At 40.8% G+C, this 21,860-nt stretch overlaps 1 protein-coding gene and 1 pseudogene across 1 annotated transcript in view; one reads left to right on the forward strand and one right to left on the reverse strand.

Moving 5' to 3' along the window:
• The window catches only part of Col19a1 (collagen type XIX alpha 1 chain), a 302,656-nt gene that overhangs the window by 192,820 nt on the left and 87,976 nt on the right, over positions 1 to 21,860 (forward strand). The window contains exon 16 of the mRNA XM_034521315.2: positions 416 to 469. Within this exon, the coding sequence (XP_034377206.1) occupies positions 416 to 469 (54 nt within the window). The remainder of the gene's footprint in view (positions 1 to 415; positions 470 to 21,860) is intronic.
• On the reverse strand, positions 20,359 to 20,893 carry LOC117722702 (ADP-ribosylation factor-like protein 3 pseudogene; annotated as a pseudogene).

Here is a 21,860-nt window from a genome sequence, read left to right on the forward strand (position 1 = left end):
GGGTTTTCTCAAAGAGAAGCCAGGGCTTATAAACATTGAACCATCCCTACGACCCCTGAAAAACATTGATTATTTCACCAAATTGCACTTTTTATTTGAGCTGAAACTGCAGTAACCATACAAAATGGTGATCTTAAGTTATCTCTTACGTACTGTCCTGATATTGCTGGAGTGTTAAGATAGACTGCATGGGTCAAGAACAATTAGAATCAGTTCATCACAGGGAGTGAATTTCCCACTGTGGTCTTGTAAAACTGGCCCACAGCTTCAGAATTCATTGATGTCAAGGAGCTATGTGCACTCGGAGTTGTTTCCTAACTTTTTTTTATTGTCTTCCATATTCCTGCTAAGTATTGTTGTGTTAAAATGAAATTAGATCACAATACTTATAAATCTATTTTCTTTTGGTTTCAAGGGAAGACGAGGGAAAACAGGACCCCCAGGAAATCCAGGACCTCCAGGACCACCAGTGAGTAAATAGGCAAAAATAAACTTGCTTCTGCCTCTTTCATTTTATTTCCCTTTATCCGTGCAAGTGGGTTGGGCTATCAGTGTTGGTGTTGATTAATATCAATTACAAAAACAAACAAACAAGCCCAAGAGGGCCTGAATGGAATTGGACAGGTATCAGCTTTCCTGCTTTTTTTTTTTTTTTTTTTTTTTTTGCAGACACCTTATAAAATTTTCAGTAATTATTTTGTGTTTTGAAGAAATTAAGTGAGGGCACACTAACAAGCAAAGGGAATCCTTTCTGTCATTTCTAAACATTTGACATGGCTTCAAGACACAAGTGTCTCAGAGAAGGAATTTAAATGACGAAGGCATGTAAAGTTGGCCAAATGCCTGAAACAAATACACTGGAATCTGGAGTAACTCCCAACTACTGATAGATATCTTTTCTGAAGAACCAGGAAGATTAAGAAATAGGTGACCACTAGAAAGGTTTAGAGTTCTGGGCTCCAAGGGTTTCAGTTTATTGCTAACGTGTTTGGGGGAGGTATGAACGTATTTTAAGGATTAACATTTTTACTCAGCTATGGTTCTGATTCAGAGTCCTCATTAAATCCTGTATTGGGAATAAAGATGGTTTGTGAACTTTTTCATATAATAAATAGCCAATTTGTTAGACTAAGAAAAAAAGTGATGTAGACTATAAAAGGGTTTATACCATAGGTCAGCATTTGCCTACGGAGAAAACAGTGGGCTGAGCCACTGGCTCATTTCTGCTTGGTAATTGTGATTTGTGGAAACTTTGATTCCCCTAAATGACTAAAATCTTTCCTTTCATACAAACACCATCTGAAGTTCATCCTGGGGTACAGTCAGTTTTCAACAGTTTGAGGGTTTTTTCATCATAAGATAAATTGATGGCCTGTACTTAACTCACTCACCATCTAGTTGAAAACAACATTGGAAAGAAAAGTAAGTCCTGTAATTGGTTCCCTGTGCTTTTTTGTCAACGAACATATTCTTTTTCTACAATAAAAGGTCCTCCCAAAAGAGGACTGCTATTTCAAAGGACGAGAAATGAAGAGAGTTATTCACAGCCAATCTTTTCAAGGTCACCATAACTAACATTTTGAACAAATACCTCATCAAAAGAAAAAAATCTAATTGTACCCATTTCACACTGTTCAAGGGTTTCACAAACATCTATTTGGGGTCATACTAAATGCTCAACTGGAACTGGACTTGAAAAACTGAATAAAACCCTGCCCTTGCTTTTCTTTTAGGAGATTTGAGTTCAGATCAGAGAAATGTGGGTGCAGAAGAGAATTCAAGGAAGATAACTCAGTTGATTTTCTGCTGGAATTCACGGCAAAGAATAAAGGTTGAGACTTTAGAGATTGAGAAATAAACCAAATAGAACAGGGGAAGGAGCAGCTGGCTATCTCTCCCCCTACACACACACACACACACACACACACACACACACACACACACCACCATACACACACCACCATACACACACCACCATACACACACACCACCATACACACACACCACCATACACACACACACCATCATACATACACACACCACCATACACACACACCACCATACACACACCACCATACACACACACACCACCATACACACACACCACCATACACACACACACACCACCATACATACACACACCACCATACACACACACCACCATACACACACCACCATACACACACCACCATACACACACACACCACCATACACACATACCACCATACATACACACACACCACCACACACACACACCACCATACACACACACCACCATACATACACACACACCACCACACACACACACCACCATACACACACACCACCATACACACACCACCATACATACACACATACCACCATACACACACACCACCATACACACACACCACCATACACACACACCACCATACACACACCACCATACATACACACATACCACCATACACACACACCACCATACACACACACCACCATACATACACACCACAGCCCATCTTTATCCCACCTTAAACCCCTATACCCCCTGACATGGAATACCTCACATCTCCGCCACCCTCATCCCACTCATATCCCAACCCTCACCCCCCACACACAGCACACCTCCCCATCACCCCCCACACCTACACACCCCCACACACCACCCCTCCACACTCCATTTCCATTTCACACATACACCCACCCCGCCCCACCCCTGTCCCCCAGGAAAGAAGACAGTGTGAAGAAACACCCAGAATGTAAAGCCTCTGATGGGTAGAGGTGGATGCCCTGCCACAGACAGCTGAGGCTCAGCCATCAGCCAACAGGGATGCAGTCAAACCTTTCCAGGGTCCTGGCAAACCCCATGGAAAGCTAGGAAAGTAAACAGAGGACCTACACCAGGGAGGGCCTGGGCCAGATTTCACTGATGGTCACTCTAGCAACATTAGTGAAAGCAGATGGCTGAGAGCAGGCAAGACCAACTCTGGTTATTTATTGCTTCTGAAGTCTCTGCGGGGTATCTGTGATCGCTGCTTGGCTGTCCTGCGGAGCTAATTTGTATTTGATTTCCATATAGAGTGCAAGGTAGACAGGAACAGTCTAGTCTATTTTTATTTTTTTTTTCTGTCTTTTCCGGCATGAAACCGTGCTTTACGTGAGTCCTACTTCGTGACAGGGAATAAGGCAGCTAAGAGAAAGGGTGGTCGGGCACTAAAATTCATCTGTTTGAGATTTGAGATGGTATGCGAGTCACCCCAGTGGCTCAGCTTGTACCATTCCTAAAGCAAGAATGTGAAGGAAGGGTTTGTGACAACTTCAAATATAGAAAGAAAAAAAACAAATAATAAAATTAACTTTACCTCTTATGAAATAGTGTTTGAACAATATATCCCTCGAATGAATAGCTGAACTATTTATAACATTATATTTAGATGGTTATTCTAAAAAATACATTAGCCAATTTGATTATCAGAGATCCCAGGAATGGAAGTCTTCAGGAGGCTTTAGGCAAGCCTTTGATAGTGGAGTACTTGACTCAATGTCCTCTTGAGAACATTCTTCCCTTTGGGGGTTTAGAGATGTTCTCTCAGTCAAAGGCAGTGTTGTTCTTCAGTGGAAAGTCAGTGAAGGCACAGGAGTCAAGACTGAGGTAAAGTCTCTGAGGATCTGCGGCCACTCAATGTAACTGAGCTGCTTTAGTGCATCCTTGACCTGAGATTCTTTGTTCCAGGGCCAAACTTTATTTTCTCACCTCCTTAAATTGTTATACCAAAAGACAAGTCATTTTGAATGAACTGTGTGTTTACGTTTGTATGTAGGTGAGTGTGTGTGTGCGCACTTGCAAAAGAATGTACCTGGATAGAATGTACCTGGAAAGGACTATATCCAAAAATCATAATAACTAACATTTTTTTAAAAAATTAAATATTCTGGGGGAGAGGAACAAAATTCTAGAAGGAGATATTGACTATTTGTATATGCTTTTCTGTTACTGTGATAACTAAAGGCATCTTGGGATAGGGTTTATTTGTCATAAATCCAGGTCACAATCAAAGAAAAGTCAGGGTAGGAATTCAAGCAGAAACAATAGAGTCATGTTTCTTATTGACTCAAGCACTGGCTTGCTCAGATAGCATTTCTTTAGAGCCCAGACTCACCTGCCTAGGAATAGTGCCACCCACAGTGGGCTTAGACCTTCCCATGTCAATCACCAGTCAAGACAGTCTCTCAAAGACACAAGCATGGCCAATAGAAGCAAAGCCATTCTTCACTTAAGGTTCCCCATTCCCAGGTGATTCTAGGTTGTATCTAGTTGATAATAACAGCTAACCAGGATGTTTACTAAATGTGTTGAAATAATGATACTATGAGTCACTGGATCATGAAGGTCATATCCATTACTACAGATTAGTTCACCACATTTCAATTTTATCATCGGGGAAAATTTGTCTTTTCAGGGAAGACTTACTTGTCGTTCATACATGTGATCTGCAGTTGGTTGCCGGGGCTGTGTTTCTTTTTGTTGAATATATTTTTAAAAATGATTTTGTACAGTTTCCTGTCTAACAGCAGATCTATCAATACAGAGGTAAATGCTTCCAAATTTCCTAAATGACTTTTGCCAACTTATCCTTTGAATTTTTTTTAGATTAATATATCATTTTCCTCTTCCCTTTTCTTCCTTTCAAACCTTCCCATAGGCCCCTCCCTGCTCTCTTTCAAATACCTGGCTTTAGTTTGTTGTGGTAATTATTATTTGGGGTGGTTTGCTACACCCTCTTGTTGTCTTTAAACATCTGTTAGGAGTTGTTACCCCTCTTAGACCATAGAGTTCCCAAATGAAAGACACAAAAAAATCTTTAGATTTCTATAGTAAGCCTTAAAGCGTCAGAGCTGGGCAGATATCAACACTTGCCATGTTCTGCCTGGGCCACTCCCACTCCCACAGGCCGGCCCTCAGGGCCATGAGCTCCAGCTCACCTACCCCACGACGACGACTTCCTCCTTCTTCTTCTTTCTCCCTCATCTTGGTCCCTGCTTGAGATCCCAAGCCTTGGAACCTTCACTCTGCCCCCTCTTTTCTGCCCAGCCCAGGCTGTAGGCATCTTTACTAACCAATCAGGGGAACAAAAACTGCTATACATAAGAATCTGCTTGTATCGGATCAACTGAATCTTGGGATACATAACTTAATATTTGAATACAAGCAGCACCAGATCAACCCCCTACATTGTAATTAATTATTGTTATATATACATATGCATATGTACACACACACACACACACACACACACACACACACACACACACACATTCCTAAATATAACCTGCTTCGTCTCTATAATGATACTTCTATGTATATTTTCAGGGCTAATCCTTTGGCACTATATAACCAATTGGTGTGCTCTTCACCAGAGAAATTGTTTTTGTCAGCATCCCTTTGTAGTGTGTAGTTCTGTGTTGAGGCCTGTGCTCTTTCCCTGTCCAAGCTGACATGTCTATTGTTGCTATGTGTCCTAATTCAGCTCATGCTTCAGCAGTTGTGTGGTATGCAGTGAGACTTTATGGGTGTAGTTTCTGATATTCCTCAACAAAACAGTCTCTCTGCAGACTCTTCCTCTGGCTCGTGCAGTCTTTCCAACCCCTTTTCACGATGATCCCTGAGACTTACTTATGGGAGTTGTCCTGTAGAGGTATCAATGGGACTGGGCTCCACAACTCTACACTTTGATCAATGGGGGTTTTCTGTAGCAGTCTCCATCTGTTGCAAAGAGAAGTTTCTGTGTTGAGGTGTAAGGACTACACTTATCAGCAGAGATGCTGGAAAAGGATGCTCGGTACCCAGCTAAGTGGAGAGGATGTAGTTAAGGGTTTCAGTTTTTACCATATCATGGACCTACAACCTGTAAAATCCAAGAGCACAGTACAGCCTTTTGGCAAGAGTTCTTGAACAGTAGCATAATAGAGGCATCCAGATTCCCTCCTGCCTCTAACAAAAGCCACTGATCGTCTCGGGAGAACCTCACACTCATGGTCCCATCTGATAGTAACCACATCCTCAAAAGGCCAGCCACCTCCAAACACTGTTAACTCTGAATTTAGTGATTACATTTCCAGTACATAAAATTTAGAGGGCCCATTAAACAATAGCAGAAAGAAACCATAAGCAAAGATATCTGAAGTGAGTAATACCTTGAGATAGGCTAAGATTATAATCGAGAACAGTTGCTCAGAGAGACAAAGTAGAAGAACTCTAAACTCCCTTGCAAAAGAAAGAAATAAGTCCAACAGAAAAAGAAAGAGATGCAGTAAAACCAGGAAGGTTTATTACAGCACTAGCTTTGTGTTAGAAGCCATTTCCAGTGTCTTATGGAATCCTAGAACTACCTCAAGAAGCTGAAATTACCCTCCTTTTACAACAGGATACGTGGTCCTTACAAAACATCCTGCAACTTTCCAGAAGCCAGAAGTATATGATGGGGACCCTGAATTCAGACTCGGGATTTGAGTCCCGAACTTACCTTCATTGTGCTTGAGGACTTCCAGGTTGTGATCTGATACAGACTGGCCTTACTTAAAAATCACATACAAGAATTGTTTGACTTTTCTATGGGGATCCATGGAACCCACCTCATAGGAAAGCAAGGTAGCACAGGATGTGTGGAATGCTATCCTCCCAGGTGCCTTTGTGGGCAGTGCACGTGACACTGCTCCCTCTGTAAATATGAAATCATAGCGCTTACCCCACCCACTTCCAGAGGTGGCTAGGAGGACCAGCTGCCATGTACATATGGGAACTTTCTGCTGTATGTCCATAAATCTGTTCGTATTGTTCTGAAAATCCATTTGCAATGTCGGTAGAAGAGATTGCCCTACATTACAATGGTTTTCCTCTTTTCCACATGGTTTTCCTCTTTTCGAGTTTCCCATTTTTGTGCAGTTAACAAAAATGTAACATCTACCCTTGACTTGCTTAAATGATCACTCTATGTGTTGAATACTTATTCTATATATGTAAATCTACTCTTGAAAAAAACAGAGAAATTATTTCCAAGTCACAGCTAAAACGAGAAATTCGAGGGTTTTATGGAGCTGGTTTGCCCACGACTGAGACTTTGTATTTTATTACTTGTGATCTCCTCGGAGTCTTACCCACTGCTCCTTAGACTCCAACAAAAACATCTTTCCAAAACAGCTTTCTGGTGATCTTATCTGCGTATGCAATGGAAAATACTGACCTTATGTTACTATAACAAAACTTGGGAAGCCAGAACGCTCGGGAAGCCTTAGTTTGTCTGTAAGAATTTTAGTTCTTAGTTTTCTTCAGAATGATTGGAAAGCTGTAGAAATATGCTGAAGTAGGAGGGCAAGCCAGAGAACTTAATGAGCCATTAAGGGAAGCATGTAACAGCCCACCCCTGTGACGTTAGCTCTGCTTCTCAGTTATCACTCTGGAAGGAGCATTGATTAAAAGCCGCGTTAACTCTAAAATGTGTTGTTATAATTTCTATCACAGGAATGGGTTTAAACCATCTTTATTCTCTTTCTGGCATTGTTTCTGTGCACTGTTTTATTATTGTGGTGTGAGAATTCATCAGTGGGCTCAAATATGTCACATTTGAATGCAGAGCAATTGAGTTGGGAAAAAAAAAAAAAAAAGCAACAAGAAATATATAATATGGGCCAGCAGCGCCCTCTACTGCTTCCACTGGAAAATTTTCTAGGCAAAGATGCTTCTCAGCGTGCAGAAACTGACATTGTTTTTACACGTTCGTGGTTTAATTGTGAGTGAATACAATTTTTGAATTTTATTTGCATGATTTGTGGCACTTTAAGCTTTTATTTTACTTTCAATATAAATGCCATCCCATCAACAATAGCTTTTAACGTCAGCTTCATACATTCTTCAGTTGAAAATTCAGCCACAGCTCTGGTTTCTCTAGAATGCCCATGTATGGTAAAACGCTGGTGTTAACTATTAACTTTGTGGAGCTCACTGAAAAAAAAGAAGTGCCTATTTTCCAGGCCAACAATCTGGTTTTAAATATGTAAGTCCATCTCATTTATTCTTTAATTTAACATCACTGTAAAATAATTTCTTTTCCCCTTAAAGCAAGAATCATCATATGGTGGTAAAGTGTGTGGCCGATTTAACATCAGGTGAAGCAATTACACGAGAAAATTTAGGGTGAAAATGTTAACTCATTTTCAACAGTAGTCTCTTAGCTGTGATTTCATTCTCTGTGGTTTCGGTAACCTGTGTTCAACCATGGCCCAGAAATGTGAAGCAAATTCCAGAAATAAATTATTTACAAGTTTTCAGTTATACCCCTAATATTAGTGAAATCTCACACTGTCTCATTCTGCCTTCTTTGGGGTTGAAAATCACCCTCTCCCCCCTGAATCCAGTTTCCACATAGCACCTACCCAGGGGTCATTGCACTATCAGATTGACCACCGTAGTATCACAAAGTGATATTCCAACAACGCTCCCTTTACTTTTAACTGCAGCCTCAAAATCTCAACGATAGTGATGCTGCTTCTAAAATGCCAAAGAGAAATTGAATGTCCAGATTTCTAGGATTTACAGTAAAAACAAATCTTCTTTTTTGTTTTTTTGATCATTAAAAAGAAACAAATACTGCTCATTCTGCTTTGTAGTTCAAACTTCCGGGGCACGTATGCAGGGTGAACATTTAGCTTATATGGGAATTAGTTAAACATTTAGTTTAAATGGGACAAATGTTAAGTTATAATTTCCCTGACCTTAATGGTTGCTTGGCATGGACTAAGTTTCTGCAGGTAAAGAGGGATTAATGTAATTATCTTCTAAGCACTGCCACTACAATGTATATACAGTGATTCAAAACAGCAATGTAGCAACTGCAGAGGCCTCTGCCTTAATCATTCTACTCTATTGTAGGGAAGGGAGCATATGGTAGGAGTTAATAAAAATTAAATAAGAAAAAAAATTCTGCATAATGTGTAGATCTCTATGGGAATACAGTGATTAATGGGATAAGAAATTAAAGAGGTGTTCTTCTGGTCAGGGTAACTTGAGGTGGTATCTCTCTGGTCAATGACAGGATTCAAGGAGGAACTAGCCATAGTGGGTCAATAGACAAGAACTTCCCAACCAGAAAGCTGGATGTGTTCAATAAATATAACGGAACTGAAAACACAGTTTCAGAAAAGGATTGGGGCGGGAGCCTTTATCACGTAAAGAACTTATAAGAGCGAGAGTCAGCAAGTGGAAATGAGAAAGGGCGGGTGGTCACTGTTCCCTTATGTTAAATCCTATGTGTATGTGGTTTTACCTGCAGTAGTTAGCTTTCTGCTTGGTTTTGTTGTTGTTCCTGGTGGTGGTGGTGGTGGTGACGGTGGTTGGTTGGTTGTTTTAATGTGATGAAGTGATTCAAATAATTATTATGAAGATGACTTCTTCCTTAGCTTGTCATTTTAGTCTTTAAATAGACAGACCATAGACTTGTTTGCCAAGACTTCTTTGATTGTAGACTGCTCAATGTCAATCATGCTGTGAACACAGCGTACTTTTTTTCATTGAAGATGGAAATTCTATCACATATAATTCAGTCTTTTTTCCCTGGTGTTTTCCTTCTAACAGGCTACAGGTTAGGTCAGATAACAGTCATAACAGGCAAATGACCGCCCTCAAAACATCACAAATGCTTAGAACTACTGTATTTGGCTCCTCTTGTCTATCCTGGTCCTTCCCTTGTATTTCTCCATCTCTTGTTCTGTTACAAAGAGCAAAAGTAAGATGCCACTGCGTGCAATATAAAGCGTGACTAGCTCTAGGAGGGAGTGGGTACCTAAAGCACATACTCAGACTGTTGAATGAAGCCAATGACAAGACATTTCTCTGCAGCACTATTCCCTGTTAAAATGTCCCATGTATGACTGTGTGCATTGTGAGGCTCATGGTGTTTCAGTGGGAACCTGCTTCACTTACAAGCCTTGAACTCATCAATGCTTTTCCAAATGTTCATTTCAGCAGTGAACTTTGGCCTCTTCTGTCTATCAACTGACTGGAGGCCATGCACTCTAATGACAATATCCAAGAGAAGATAAAAACCTAACCATCCACTTGAGCCAACAGGATAGCAGTTTCATCTCTTATTGGAAAATATGATGACATCTGTGAATCTAAACACACACACATGGCATGCAAAGAGAGAGAGACAGAGACAGAGAGACCTGACCCATTAATTATTTTTACTGCCACTTGTGCATTACTAGGGTCATGATTCCAGACAAAACAGCTGTTGTCAACATTGCTAAAATTCCAGTGTCACCTTATGGCCACAGAACAAGTAGGCACGGGTGTGAAGCAGCTGGGTTTCAGATTGAGATTACAAACACAAGCATTCAGATCTGCTTTCTTACTTTCTTTTCTCTATATGAGCAGCAGTAGTCATGGTACATTATTGACACTTCTCTCACTGCTAAGCCTTTTCTGGTTATAGCTAAATAATGGTGGAAGAGGTCTCATCTTCATCTGCCACCCACTGCATCTCCATCTCCGCTCATAGTGACTCTTCGGGCCGACCTATGATGACATATTCTTTCTATCAGCAGTGAGGCAGCTTTTTGAAATCCTTGGTACATAAGGACTAAATTTATAATTAGATGGGCCAGTGCATGAATTTATCATGACTTCATCGTGTTGGGGAAATGTTAAGGTTTAAAAAAACAAAGTCCAATCAGATTTATTTGAACCTTTTATGTTCAAAAATGGAACTTGTTTCTGAAATAATTTTATAATTCACATTTGGCTCGATAGCTTCAAAAAGGATTCCAAATCAAATGGCTGTTTAGTTTTACATATATGTGTGTATATGTGAGATATATATATATATATATATATATATATATATATATATATATCAGCAAGAAAATGCTATCTCTATTTTAGCAAGACCTTAGGAAAGATTCCAGCAAACAGAGACTCAGCTCTGCCTATGACATCAACTTTTGTCTGCATAACAAACTATGGTTTCATTTAGCAGAAAGAAAGACCAAGAGGCATTTTGTAAGTAGAGATAGTACTGTCTTGGGGATTTGAAACTGAAGGAAATATATAGAAAATAAGATATGAAGCAGTTTCCGCCATGTCTACTAATTTTGTTGACTGGGAAAAATATCTAGCAAATATGGTGGATGGTTTATATTTGATTACAATATTAGGTTTTGGCTCCCTGAGACATTTTAGTATACTTTATTACTTCTTTGAGAACTCATGTATTCTGATTGTATTCAACTCTGACTCCTGATCCTCACTCCTTCTTATCCCCAACCACCTCCCAAATAAGTGTGTCCTTTTGTTTAATCCAAGTACAATTTGTACTATCCATATATTCATGGGTGTCGGGCCATCCACTGGTATATGAACCTACAAAAGGCTATACCCCCAATTTTCTCACATCCATCAACTGCCCGTTGCTACTAAGTTAGGAATAGGGGCCCATAACCCCACAACCCCCAAATTCATAAGGCTTTATCATTTTATTTTCTGTACCATTTAGAATTCTTAAAATATTCAAATTCATTTTTAATAAAAAGGAAACCCACTCTACAGACTTGGTAAAGGTCACTATCACTAATCACGTCATTATTCCCAAGGTCATCAGTTCTTTCTTCCAGAACTCCTTTGTGCATTGGAGCTAAGTAAAAAAGCTAACATCACCAGGTTCTTTCCCCCCTGGAACTATCCCCAGTACACTTTTATGTGACTTTGAGGTTCAGTTGACCCACAATTGTCATTTGCAGATCTATCACTAGTATGATATGGAAATGAGAGAAAACAATATCATATTTGAGTTGGAAATCCAGACTTAATCTCCCTATATATGAGGCCTGCAATTTTCCGTCGTATACAGCAGTTCACAGTGTTCCCAGCTATTCAAATTTAGCACATGCTCATAGCCTCCGTATTACTTGGCTGTGTAAGAACCACCAGCATCAGGCTGGTTATCTTGAGGCTCAGCAGCGTACCTTAGAATTGCATTTTCTCTGCACAGGAAGCCTTGTTATTTTCTCAATGCTTTTAAAGGAAGTGAATGTTATCACTTAATTACAGTAAATAGTAGCACAGAGGGCTGATGGGTAGACGCTGCCTCTGTGGCCTCTGAGAGCTGACTTTATTCCTGCTTGGGTGGTATATGGAGAGGTTTCAGGGGGCAGACAAGATGGAGGGACAGCTGCTCCCAAGGTGAGGCTTCTGTTGGTGATGATCTTTTGGAGACATCACTGGATACAAACGATTATTTTCACACATCCCCATACTTGCTTTCATGTCCCCTGGGTTTTGTCATCTTGCACTGGATCATTGACGCTGCTTCTGGGGTTGGTAAGGACTTGAGAGATTCCTGCTGCTCCTTATATCTCAAGGAGCTGACAGATAATATCTTTGTCCCTTTTTCGGGACCTACTGCAGAGAGATGAGTATGGAACATTTTGTGGATGGGTAAGCAGAATGGCGGTATTAGGAGAGGAATCATTCATGTTTTCTAACTTACAAGTCGTGGGTATCCGTCAACAAGTATTGCTGTATCAATAGTGCAATGAGGCTTAGAGGAATCAGATTGATCTCTGGGAGAAACATGCACCTTCCAAAATGGCTGCTTTCTTGCCTTGGGCTGTAAAGGGTTAAATATGTTTGCAATTTATAGCATAATTTAGAAAATCTGTTTTCACAAAATGGATTAATTATACCCATTGAACGCGTTCACTGTCACAGCCCCATCCTCCCACTGCCTCTCCAAAATGACAAGTGAAGCCGGGGACTTGGTAATTTTGGAAAACAATCAGGTCACATAGCGAGTAGTTTGCTTATTCACACAACCATGAACAGCCTATGCTTGAGTTCCCTCAATTACACAGCTCAGTATTCAGGCCAGAAGCAGACAAGCCCAGTGCAAGTGAGCACTTTCCTAGAATACACAGAGGAATGAGCTTGAAAAATGTCCAATGTGGCAGATGGAGGAAAAAAATTCTCATTCAAAATCTAGAAGCTTCCTCTCCAGCAATCCCTCACCTGTTAACCACACAACTTGGGAATCTCAGAACCAGGGCACTGGCAATATCTCAGACCAAGACCCCCAAGAGCTATTGACCTTTAAAAATATGGTGCAGGTATATGCCAGCATGGGACAAGGCAGCCGAGACAAGAGAACATGGGGGGCCATTGTTCTGAAGATGGTGGGCCACAGTACTGAAGATTGTGTGTGGTTCTGAATTTGGCTTTATCTGTCAAGGTGTCCAGGCACCACTGAACACTGGGCTGGAAAGGATGAAGCAGACCCGAAATGGGTGGGTCAGCCAGATCTTGGTCTGGCTGTGAGTGCTGGAGAAGAACTTCTCTGAGGTGTTCAGCGTTACAGATCTTCTTTGTGGGGGAAGTGTCTCTTCTAGACAATATTCAGTGAAGCAGCTCTCTTAGGTAATATTCTGTGTAACAGCAGCTCTCTCTTTTCAGGGGTTAACAGGGCTATAGAAACCTTGGGAAATGTGGAGGGGTTTCCAAGGACAGTATACATTATTGGCTGGGGCTGAGATTCTGGAAATCTTTTATTTGTATGAAGAAGAATCCCAGGCACTTAAACCTGTAATTTAGTGAAGAAGCTACATGACTTTTTCAAGGAGGACAGAGGTGGGAGACCCATGGTCACGCAGGCCCAGAATAGGGAAGGAGCTATCCTTACTTCTGCAGGTCGCAAGATGAGGTTTTTCAGGGTTTGGATGTTTCTTGATCTTGCTCTTGTTTTAGGCCCGTTCCCGGGTTGCACTTGTCCCTCAATGGTGGGTTGCAGAATGGAGCATCATGGGTCACAGTAGTGAACATCGTGACTAACGCTACTAAAGATGGTGAGTCATAGTACTGAGCACCACGGAGAACAGGACTGAAAACGGTGGCTCACAGTACTGAGCACCATGAATCACAGTAATACCCTGTGTCTCGGTACTTCTCACGAATTCCAGAGACTCCCCATCGAACGAGCACGTGGACACTGCAGACTTAGGTTGAATGACGAAACCAGAGTTCTCTGATACATCTCTCTAAGCCTTCCGTTTCCCTAGGTGCCGATGTGTACCAATCTCTCCTCCAGGACAGACGGCAGCGGCTCTGCTGTGGCCTTATTAGAAAGATATTTCTTTCTCTCTGTGTGACAGCCTCACAACTAATCTTCTTTGTGGTTTCGTGCTCACTGGAGTTTGCGATAATCAAAATTCTCCCCAGGTGATACTGCTCATTTGGTTACAGAGTGTCTCTTCTATCTCCTTTTAAACTGTTATTTCTCCTCCTCTCTTACCATACCCTAAGTGCTGAGAGTCTCCACCCCTCACTGGTACTATTTAGCCTCACAAGCCATGTTATCTCTTGACTAAGTTCATAGTCTACATTTTCTTTCCCAGCTGCCTTTTCTTAACCCCTGTTTCCTGTCTTTCTATTCTAAGTCCTAGGTAATTTCGTTACTTCTATGTTCTTTCTTTCCCTTCACTTACTCTCTGAATCTGTTCTGGCGATTTTCCCTCAGTCTCTTCCCAGTGACATCTTTGAAATGCTACAGCAGGTTTCAGAGCTGCCCCTGCATGGGCCCCTCATTGATCCAATAACACATTAGGAGACCCTATCATCTTTTACAACAGAATGACCCCACCTGGATATTTTTAACTGGCTTTAAAAGATGGTTGGGATTTTATTCTCCTCTCAGTTTAAGGAAAAGAGTTAAAAGATTAAGGCTGTGGGCTCAGTCAGGGCCTTCATTGAAACCTAATTCTTCTCCCTGGCTACACACAAGTAAGTTATTTAATCCTATACTACATATAAAACAAGGAGAGTAGTGTTCATTAGGTTATTGAAACAGTTCATATAATAATAAATACAACCTATGTTGTGGTTTTTATGTAGCTTTCGACAGCCTACATATCAAGTATGGAAAGATGGTGACTTGGAGAGATGGTAAAACCATAGCTTTGCTTTCAAATTCTTAGTTTAATCAAAATCTTTCAGCCTTTGACCATATTAACAGGATAAAGGCAATTTATAAGTGAAGCTTCCCCAACATGTGACTAGCTCGCTGTCTTGGCGTCTCCTTTCTCCCAAGGAAGGATACAAGAAGGGCCTCATCACATCAGAACTCCAAACCTTAGTTCAGGACATTGTAAATTTACAACCATTTAATTTACAGAATTAGATCTCAAGAGACCCTGGAAAATTCCATTGAGAGCAAATACTAAACAAATGAGAAGACTGGTGTTTCATTTGATATTCATTTAATGTTGTATATTTTTGAGTGCCTACACATATGTATATGTACCATGTGTATACTTGGTGCCTGCAGAGGTCAGAAGAGGGCATGGGATTATCCTGGAACTGGAGGATTATAAAAACCACCATGTGGGTGCTGGGAATCGAGCCTGGGTCCCTCTGGAAGAGCAGCAAGGACTCTTAACCACTGAGCCAGCCCTTTAGCCCTGAAGGATCCATGTTTCCTAAAACCAAAACAATGCTTTCTCAAATCATTTTTGTCTAAAGAGTCTTATTGATTTTTCCCCTCAGAGTTATAGTACAATTTCATATATTATAATTCTAGTCAAACACCGGCCCATGAACTCTTTCCTGCTTAACTAGGGCTCCCTACAGCCTTTCTTCCAATTGACTCACCAAGTTCTCAGATTATTCTAAATCTGTGGGACCTGTCTTCTGTAACTCCTGAAGCAGCAAACTCTGCTTTTTTTGTGACCATGTATAAGTGAAGCCAACATGAACAAACACAAGTTTGGCTTTTCCCACAAATATTTTCTTATAAGAGCAATGATTTATTAAATGCAGACAGTATCTGGTACTGAAGGTGAGGGCATTCATTGGGATGCTTCTCTCTACCACAACTGGTGTGATGATGTTGGAAAGATTGAAATTCTGTCTTCAAAGAGATTTCATCCTAGCTGACTCTAGATAGATACATGAGCCACTTTATTTGGTGTGTAAATGTGCTGTATTAAATCCTGCACGGTGCATCTTATGAACTCATAGATGAGAGAAAAAATCTATTTAATATTAGTTTTTCTGATCCCTGTTCCAACGCCTATGTCTGAGGTCTTTGACTTCCTGATGAAAATTTTAAATATCACAGGAAAAATAATTTCTACTCTGCCTTTTTTACTAGCCATACAGACGGTGGAAATGATCAATGGAATATGAACTCAAATAACTGACCAATAAAAAGCTTTCTATTTATTCTTAAAGTAAAGCTAATTTTACTAGATTTCAAAGAGTATTTTTCAGCACAAATCCCTTCACAGTTTTTGATATTCCAAATGTCATTAGTGTAGATACTTGGAAATTTCCAAGGTCAAAAATTGACATGTGTTACTCAAAATACATTATCTGTGAGTCCTAGGAGAACCTCCTTATACTACTAGGACATCGAAGGGCTATAGTTCATTGAAATAAGTGGTGTCGAGATAAGCAAAGGATGCTCACTCAGCAGAGTTGTGAGGCAAGACAGTGTTTTTAACATAAACAGGAATGCTTCACCGGAACAGTGAGTGAGCAGAAGTAGCGGAACCACTGGGATCTTGATTCAGTGTTTAGAATAGGCTAAATCTAAGCCAAACACTAGGGTAAGTGCAGACAGAGTTCTTGACAAAAGTAGTGGGGTGTGGGGTGAGACACAAGAGTGTGGTCCTTTGAACTTTGCATACTAGGTGAGCTGGCTGAAAAGTGAGAGTAGAGCTAAGCAATTAAAAAATTTAAATTTTAACAATGGATTTACCCTACCATTCAAACACCAAGAACTTCACACTATGCATCTGATATGACTGATAATACACATAGTGGTCTTTCTGCTTTTCACATCCAGCAAGGATTTAGCCAAAGACTCCAGCCCAAGACTCCTTCCAGGCTACTAAAACTGTTGGTGGGGGTATGGATTTCCTGAATTGAAAATAGCTTTAATTCTCTTTATCAAACAGGCACGTCTCTGCAACTTCAGCACCTCTAAGTTTATAGACCGCTCAAATCAGTACACATCATTTCATCAAAACAGCTGAGTTCCAAACAGATGTACCTCCCTGGAGTTTATTAGCCGTTAAAAGCTGTCGTATAATTGTATACTGCTCACATTAACTCTAATGTCTTGTGTCTTCTGCTGCAATCCAATCCAACAACCCGAGTAAAGAATTAGAGCACCACAATGATAATAATAATAATAATAATAATAATAATAATAATAATAATAATGTCATTTAGAGCCATGAATCAACTGCAGTCATGTTGTTGGTCACTGTTGTAGGCAAGATGCTATAATATTCTTCCTATAGGAGACTAAATTCAGTTATCTAGAAGTCTTTATAGATTAACCAATGGTGGCATGCCCTCTGTGACTATCTCCCCTCTTCACTGAGTGTGACCTATCTCATTGTATTCTCAATCAGTTCTTAAGCACAAGTCTTTAAGAGGAAAAAAAAAGGGGGGGGGGAGATCTCTCAAATGCCCTGGGGGCTCCTGTGTCAGGGCGAGTTGTCTTCATGTTTTTAGCTTCTCCTTTTTTAGAATTGACTGATGCTCTGTAGGACTCAGGCATTTGCTGAACTTGAAACAAGTGATTCCTTGAGTCTTCTCCAGGAATGTTTCAAGGCAGAAGAGAAGACAGACAGAGAGCACATTCCTTGGTGATGTGGCTACAGGAACGTCTTCCAATTCTAAGACCTCAGGGTCAATACTGTTTTCTTAACCATACATCGAGATGCTCTTAGTACACACATAGTTGGAGTTCATCCATTGTTATCATCCTCTGCTTCATTTGAAGTTGTGGTTTCTGGTTTTTTGTTTTTTGGGGGTTCTTTTGTTTTGCTATTTTATTTTATTTTATTTTATTGGTTATTTTATTTATTTTCATTTCAAATGTTATTCCCTTTCCCAGTTAAACCCATTGTCCCCTCCTCCCTCCCCCTGCTTCTATAAGGATGCTCCCCCACCCACCAACCCCTTCCCACCTCAGCACCCTAGCATTCTCCTGTGGGTCACTGAGCCTCCACAGGACCAAGGGGCTCCCTTCCCATTGATGCCAGATAAGGTAATCCTCTGCTACATATGCAGCTGGAACTATGGGTCCCTCCATGTGTACTCTTTGGTGGTTTAGTCCCTGGGAGCTTTTGGGGGTCTGGTTGGTTGATATTGTTGTTCCTAATGCTTCAGAATACTCAGGCAAGTGATTTCTATACCAGCTGAAGTCAGAGTCCATGTGTTCTTCCCAACCTGTGCCAGTGTTTGCTTTCAGACTTAGGTTCTTCAGCTCTCTGATATAGCTTATTTAAAGTATTGCTGCACCAGTAGTCTGCCAGCCATAAATCTCTGTTATATAAATCCTTGAATTTATGGAACCCAAAGTGCTCCACTGACTAAGAAGTTAGAAGGAAAATGTCACCATAAATGCCCATCACCTGATTAAATGGTAGAGCTTAACACTTCAGATCAAACCCACTTGGAACACTATTTTGTAGACTTGACATTTTATGACAAGACTATGTGAAAATATGAAAGTTGCTTTTGTAGATGTGTTGATCTTTTGGGTATCTGAGTGATTGTTCACACTTTTCTATTGGCTTGTGGTTCTTGACAGTGGGCTGTGTGCATGCTACTGTTTTAGAGGGATCAGCCATACTGAGCCACCTATACTTTACCACTCTACTCCTGAAAGTAAAGTCAACAAGTTCGGGATTCTGGATCCAGAATGTATTCTGTGTCTATGAGGTGTAGCTGCATCCGGTGGGCAGATAACCATCTACAGAGAAGCATACCCAGTTCTCTCCTAAACTTTCATATCAGCATCCTGCTATTCTGTTGGCACCACCCTGTTTGTTCTAATGCTTGTTTTTCCCCCCTTGCCTGTCAGTGTTACTTTGAAGCCCCTCCCTTCACATATGTACATAACTTGTATTCATTGACCACTTTTTTCCCCAACATGCACAAGGGTGCATTTTGAATACAATTGTGTTCTGAAATGTTCAGGTGTACTCTTTCATGAATACATGAAGGTAGATGTTAGATGCAAGAAACAGCCAATTCTCAACGAACTAATAATAATAGTGAATGAATAAGCAAGGTTTCCCTTAAGTAAGCAATATTTAAAAGCAAAGTACATATGTCCTTCCATCCTGCCAGCAGAGTGCTGTTTAGTGAGAAGTGCTAACTACAAATTTTGTTATGTGTATGTATGTATGTCATATATGTGTGTGTGTTATATGTATATATGTTGTATGTATGGTACAAGTAAACCATAGAGGCTCATCATCAACACTTAATAAAAAAGTTGATGGCAGTTAATACAAGGGTGATTTTAGGTAGAGAGCTGATCTCTGTATTGGCCATACATATTGAAGTTATAGGGCAAGAAGACAAAAGAAATACAGGATATGATTAATAAAGGAAAAGGTCATAAATTCATGTTTGCACATGATGTGATCTGTGTAGCAAAAGACCCTAAAGACTTTGGAAAACTCTTGAAACTGGTAATCACATTTCATGAAAGTAGCAGGATACAAAGCCAACACACAAAACCAGTCACTTGTCTATATTCCAAGAGCAAGCATGTTGAGAAAGAAATATCAGAAAAACAGGCTCAATCACAATAGCCTAAAAAAAACTAAAATACCTAGGAATAAATTTAATAAAGGAAGTAAAAGACTTCTACAGCTAAAGTTTTGAAATGCTGAAGAAAGAAATTAAAGAAGACAGTGGAAGTTGCAAAGACCTGTGTTCTACTTTCCAGGCATCTCCAATCCTGGGTTCTCCATTACAACTTAAGTTGCATCTTCACCAACAGCCTCCTGGTCTCTCTCTTCAGGCACTCTGACCATGACAAATAGTGCCAAGACTCGGCTTCCCTTCGTTATTCCTCTGATGCTTTCATGCTGTCAAAACCAGTACCACGTGACTCTTACATATTGCCAAGTTAGGCTGCCAGCTAGGAAATGCAGCTTTAGCCTCCCCCAGGCCAACGCTTGCTTGCTGACCCGGAGGAAACACTTCCCAGGAGTCACTGCCTTACTGATGCTGGTCTCTTATTAAAATCACAGTTGATTTTAAGTTGCAGATATGTCCCATGAAGCAAAGTTTTCATTTCCACAAAACACCTCCAGAGGAAATAATACAATTACTTTATTTGCAAAATGATACTGAATCTTGGAGATCAGTGGAAATCCACTGGAGTGGGGATTCTTTTTAAACCACTGTCCCCTCTCTTCACACAGCTGGAAAAGCACCAAAGCTGTGTTTCACCGGGCCAAATTCAGCCTCCAAAGCACCTGCAGCTTCATTTATCTAGATCTTATTTCTTGTTTGCACTGACATTATGCAGTTCTATGTTCATCCTGGAGACTCTGCAGACTCTGTTCATCCTGGAGGCCCTTACCTGTGATAGCTAAGCAGAGCTGGATATGCCAGACTGGGTCCCCGGATAGTGTATGGGTCCAGCCCTTCTACAATCTCAGAGGCCAGTGCTATAGTGAGCAAATCCTGCTTCTTAGCAAAGGCAAGCACTGGTACACAATTTCGCTTTTCTCCCTCCAGTAATTCCATTAGTTCTTAACTCGTCAAATCTTTTTTTTTTTTCTGTCTGTACTGTCAATTACAAATAGAAGAATACTGGTATTTTCAAGATAACTCCTCCAGTATGGTCTCATTTTCCTCTGTCTGCCAATGTCTCAGACATTGAGTTTAAAACCTTGTGACTCCACTTTTGATGCTAAAAGTGTGTGTAGTGTGATGAGGCCGATCTCTTCAGATGCAGGCTGCTGCAGCAGAGTAGGTGAAGCCCAGGTGAAGGATTTGCAGCTCCAGGGCTGGTGCACTTTTCAATTCATGCAGAATAGGGAGCAAACTCATACTCAAGGGAGTCCCCCCTCATTGGCCTCCTGCCTCTGCCTCCACCTCCAAGTCTGTCTTCTCTACCTCTTCTTCTTCTTCCTCCTCCTTCTCCTCCCTCCTTCTTCTTCTCTCCTCTTCTTCCTCCTCCTCTGCCTACCTCCCCCAATTTTAGGGGTAACTTCTACAAATTCTTAATCCAAATACCACTTTTTGAGGGCCTCTTAAAGTTCCTTCTAAATTTATAAAGCCAGACCTCCACTTCCCATGCTTCAGCATTATCTTCCAAGCTCCCACAACAACAGCTTATTAAGCTCTGGTCACTCACTGAATTTCTAGCCCCAAAGTTTTGAATCTAACCACAATCCAAAGGCAAAAAGAAAAGAAAGAACAAATTTAAAAAAAAAAAAAAAAATGCATGGTTAGGCTTATCACACCAATATCTCAGATTCTTGGTAGAAATTTTTGTTCTAGTTTGCTTTCTTTCTTTCTTTTTTAATTAATTATCTTATTTGTTTACATTTCAAAGGTTGTTCCCCTTCCCAGTCTCCACTCCGTAACCCCCAACCCATTCATTCCCCTCCCCTTTGCCTCTAAGAGGTTGCTCCCCCACCTACCCACTCACTCCAGGCTCACCCCTCTAGCATACTCCTTCCCAGGGGCAACTAGCTTCCACAGGACCAAGTGCCTTTCCTCCCACTAATGCCAGATAAGGCAGTTCTCTGTTACATATGTAGCAGGAGCCATGGATCCACCCATGTATACTCTTTGCTTGGTGGCTTAGTCTGTGAGAGTTCAGAGAGGTCCAGTTGGTTCAGACTGTTGTTCAACTTCCTTGGGGAGTTGCTCCTTCAACCCTTCCCACAACACCTCCATTGGCATCATTGGGCTCAGTCCAATGCTTGGCTGTGAGTATCTGCATCTGTATTAGTCAGGTGCTGGCAGAGCCTCTCGGGGGACAGCCATAACAATAGTGTTAGGGTTTAGT

This window comes from Arvicanthis niloticus, chromosome 17 (genome assembly GCF_011762505.2).
Source record: "Arvicanthis niloticus isolate mArvNil1 chromosome 17, mArvNil1.pat.X, whole genome shotgun sequence".
Lineage (NCBI taxonomy): Eukaryota > Metazoa > Chordata > Mammalia > Rodentia > Muridae > Arvicanthis > Arvicanthis niloticus.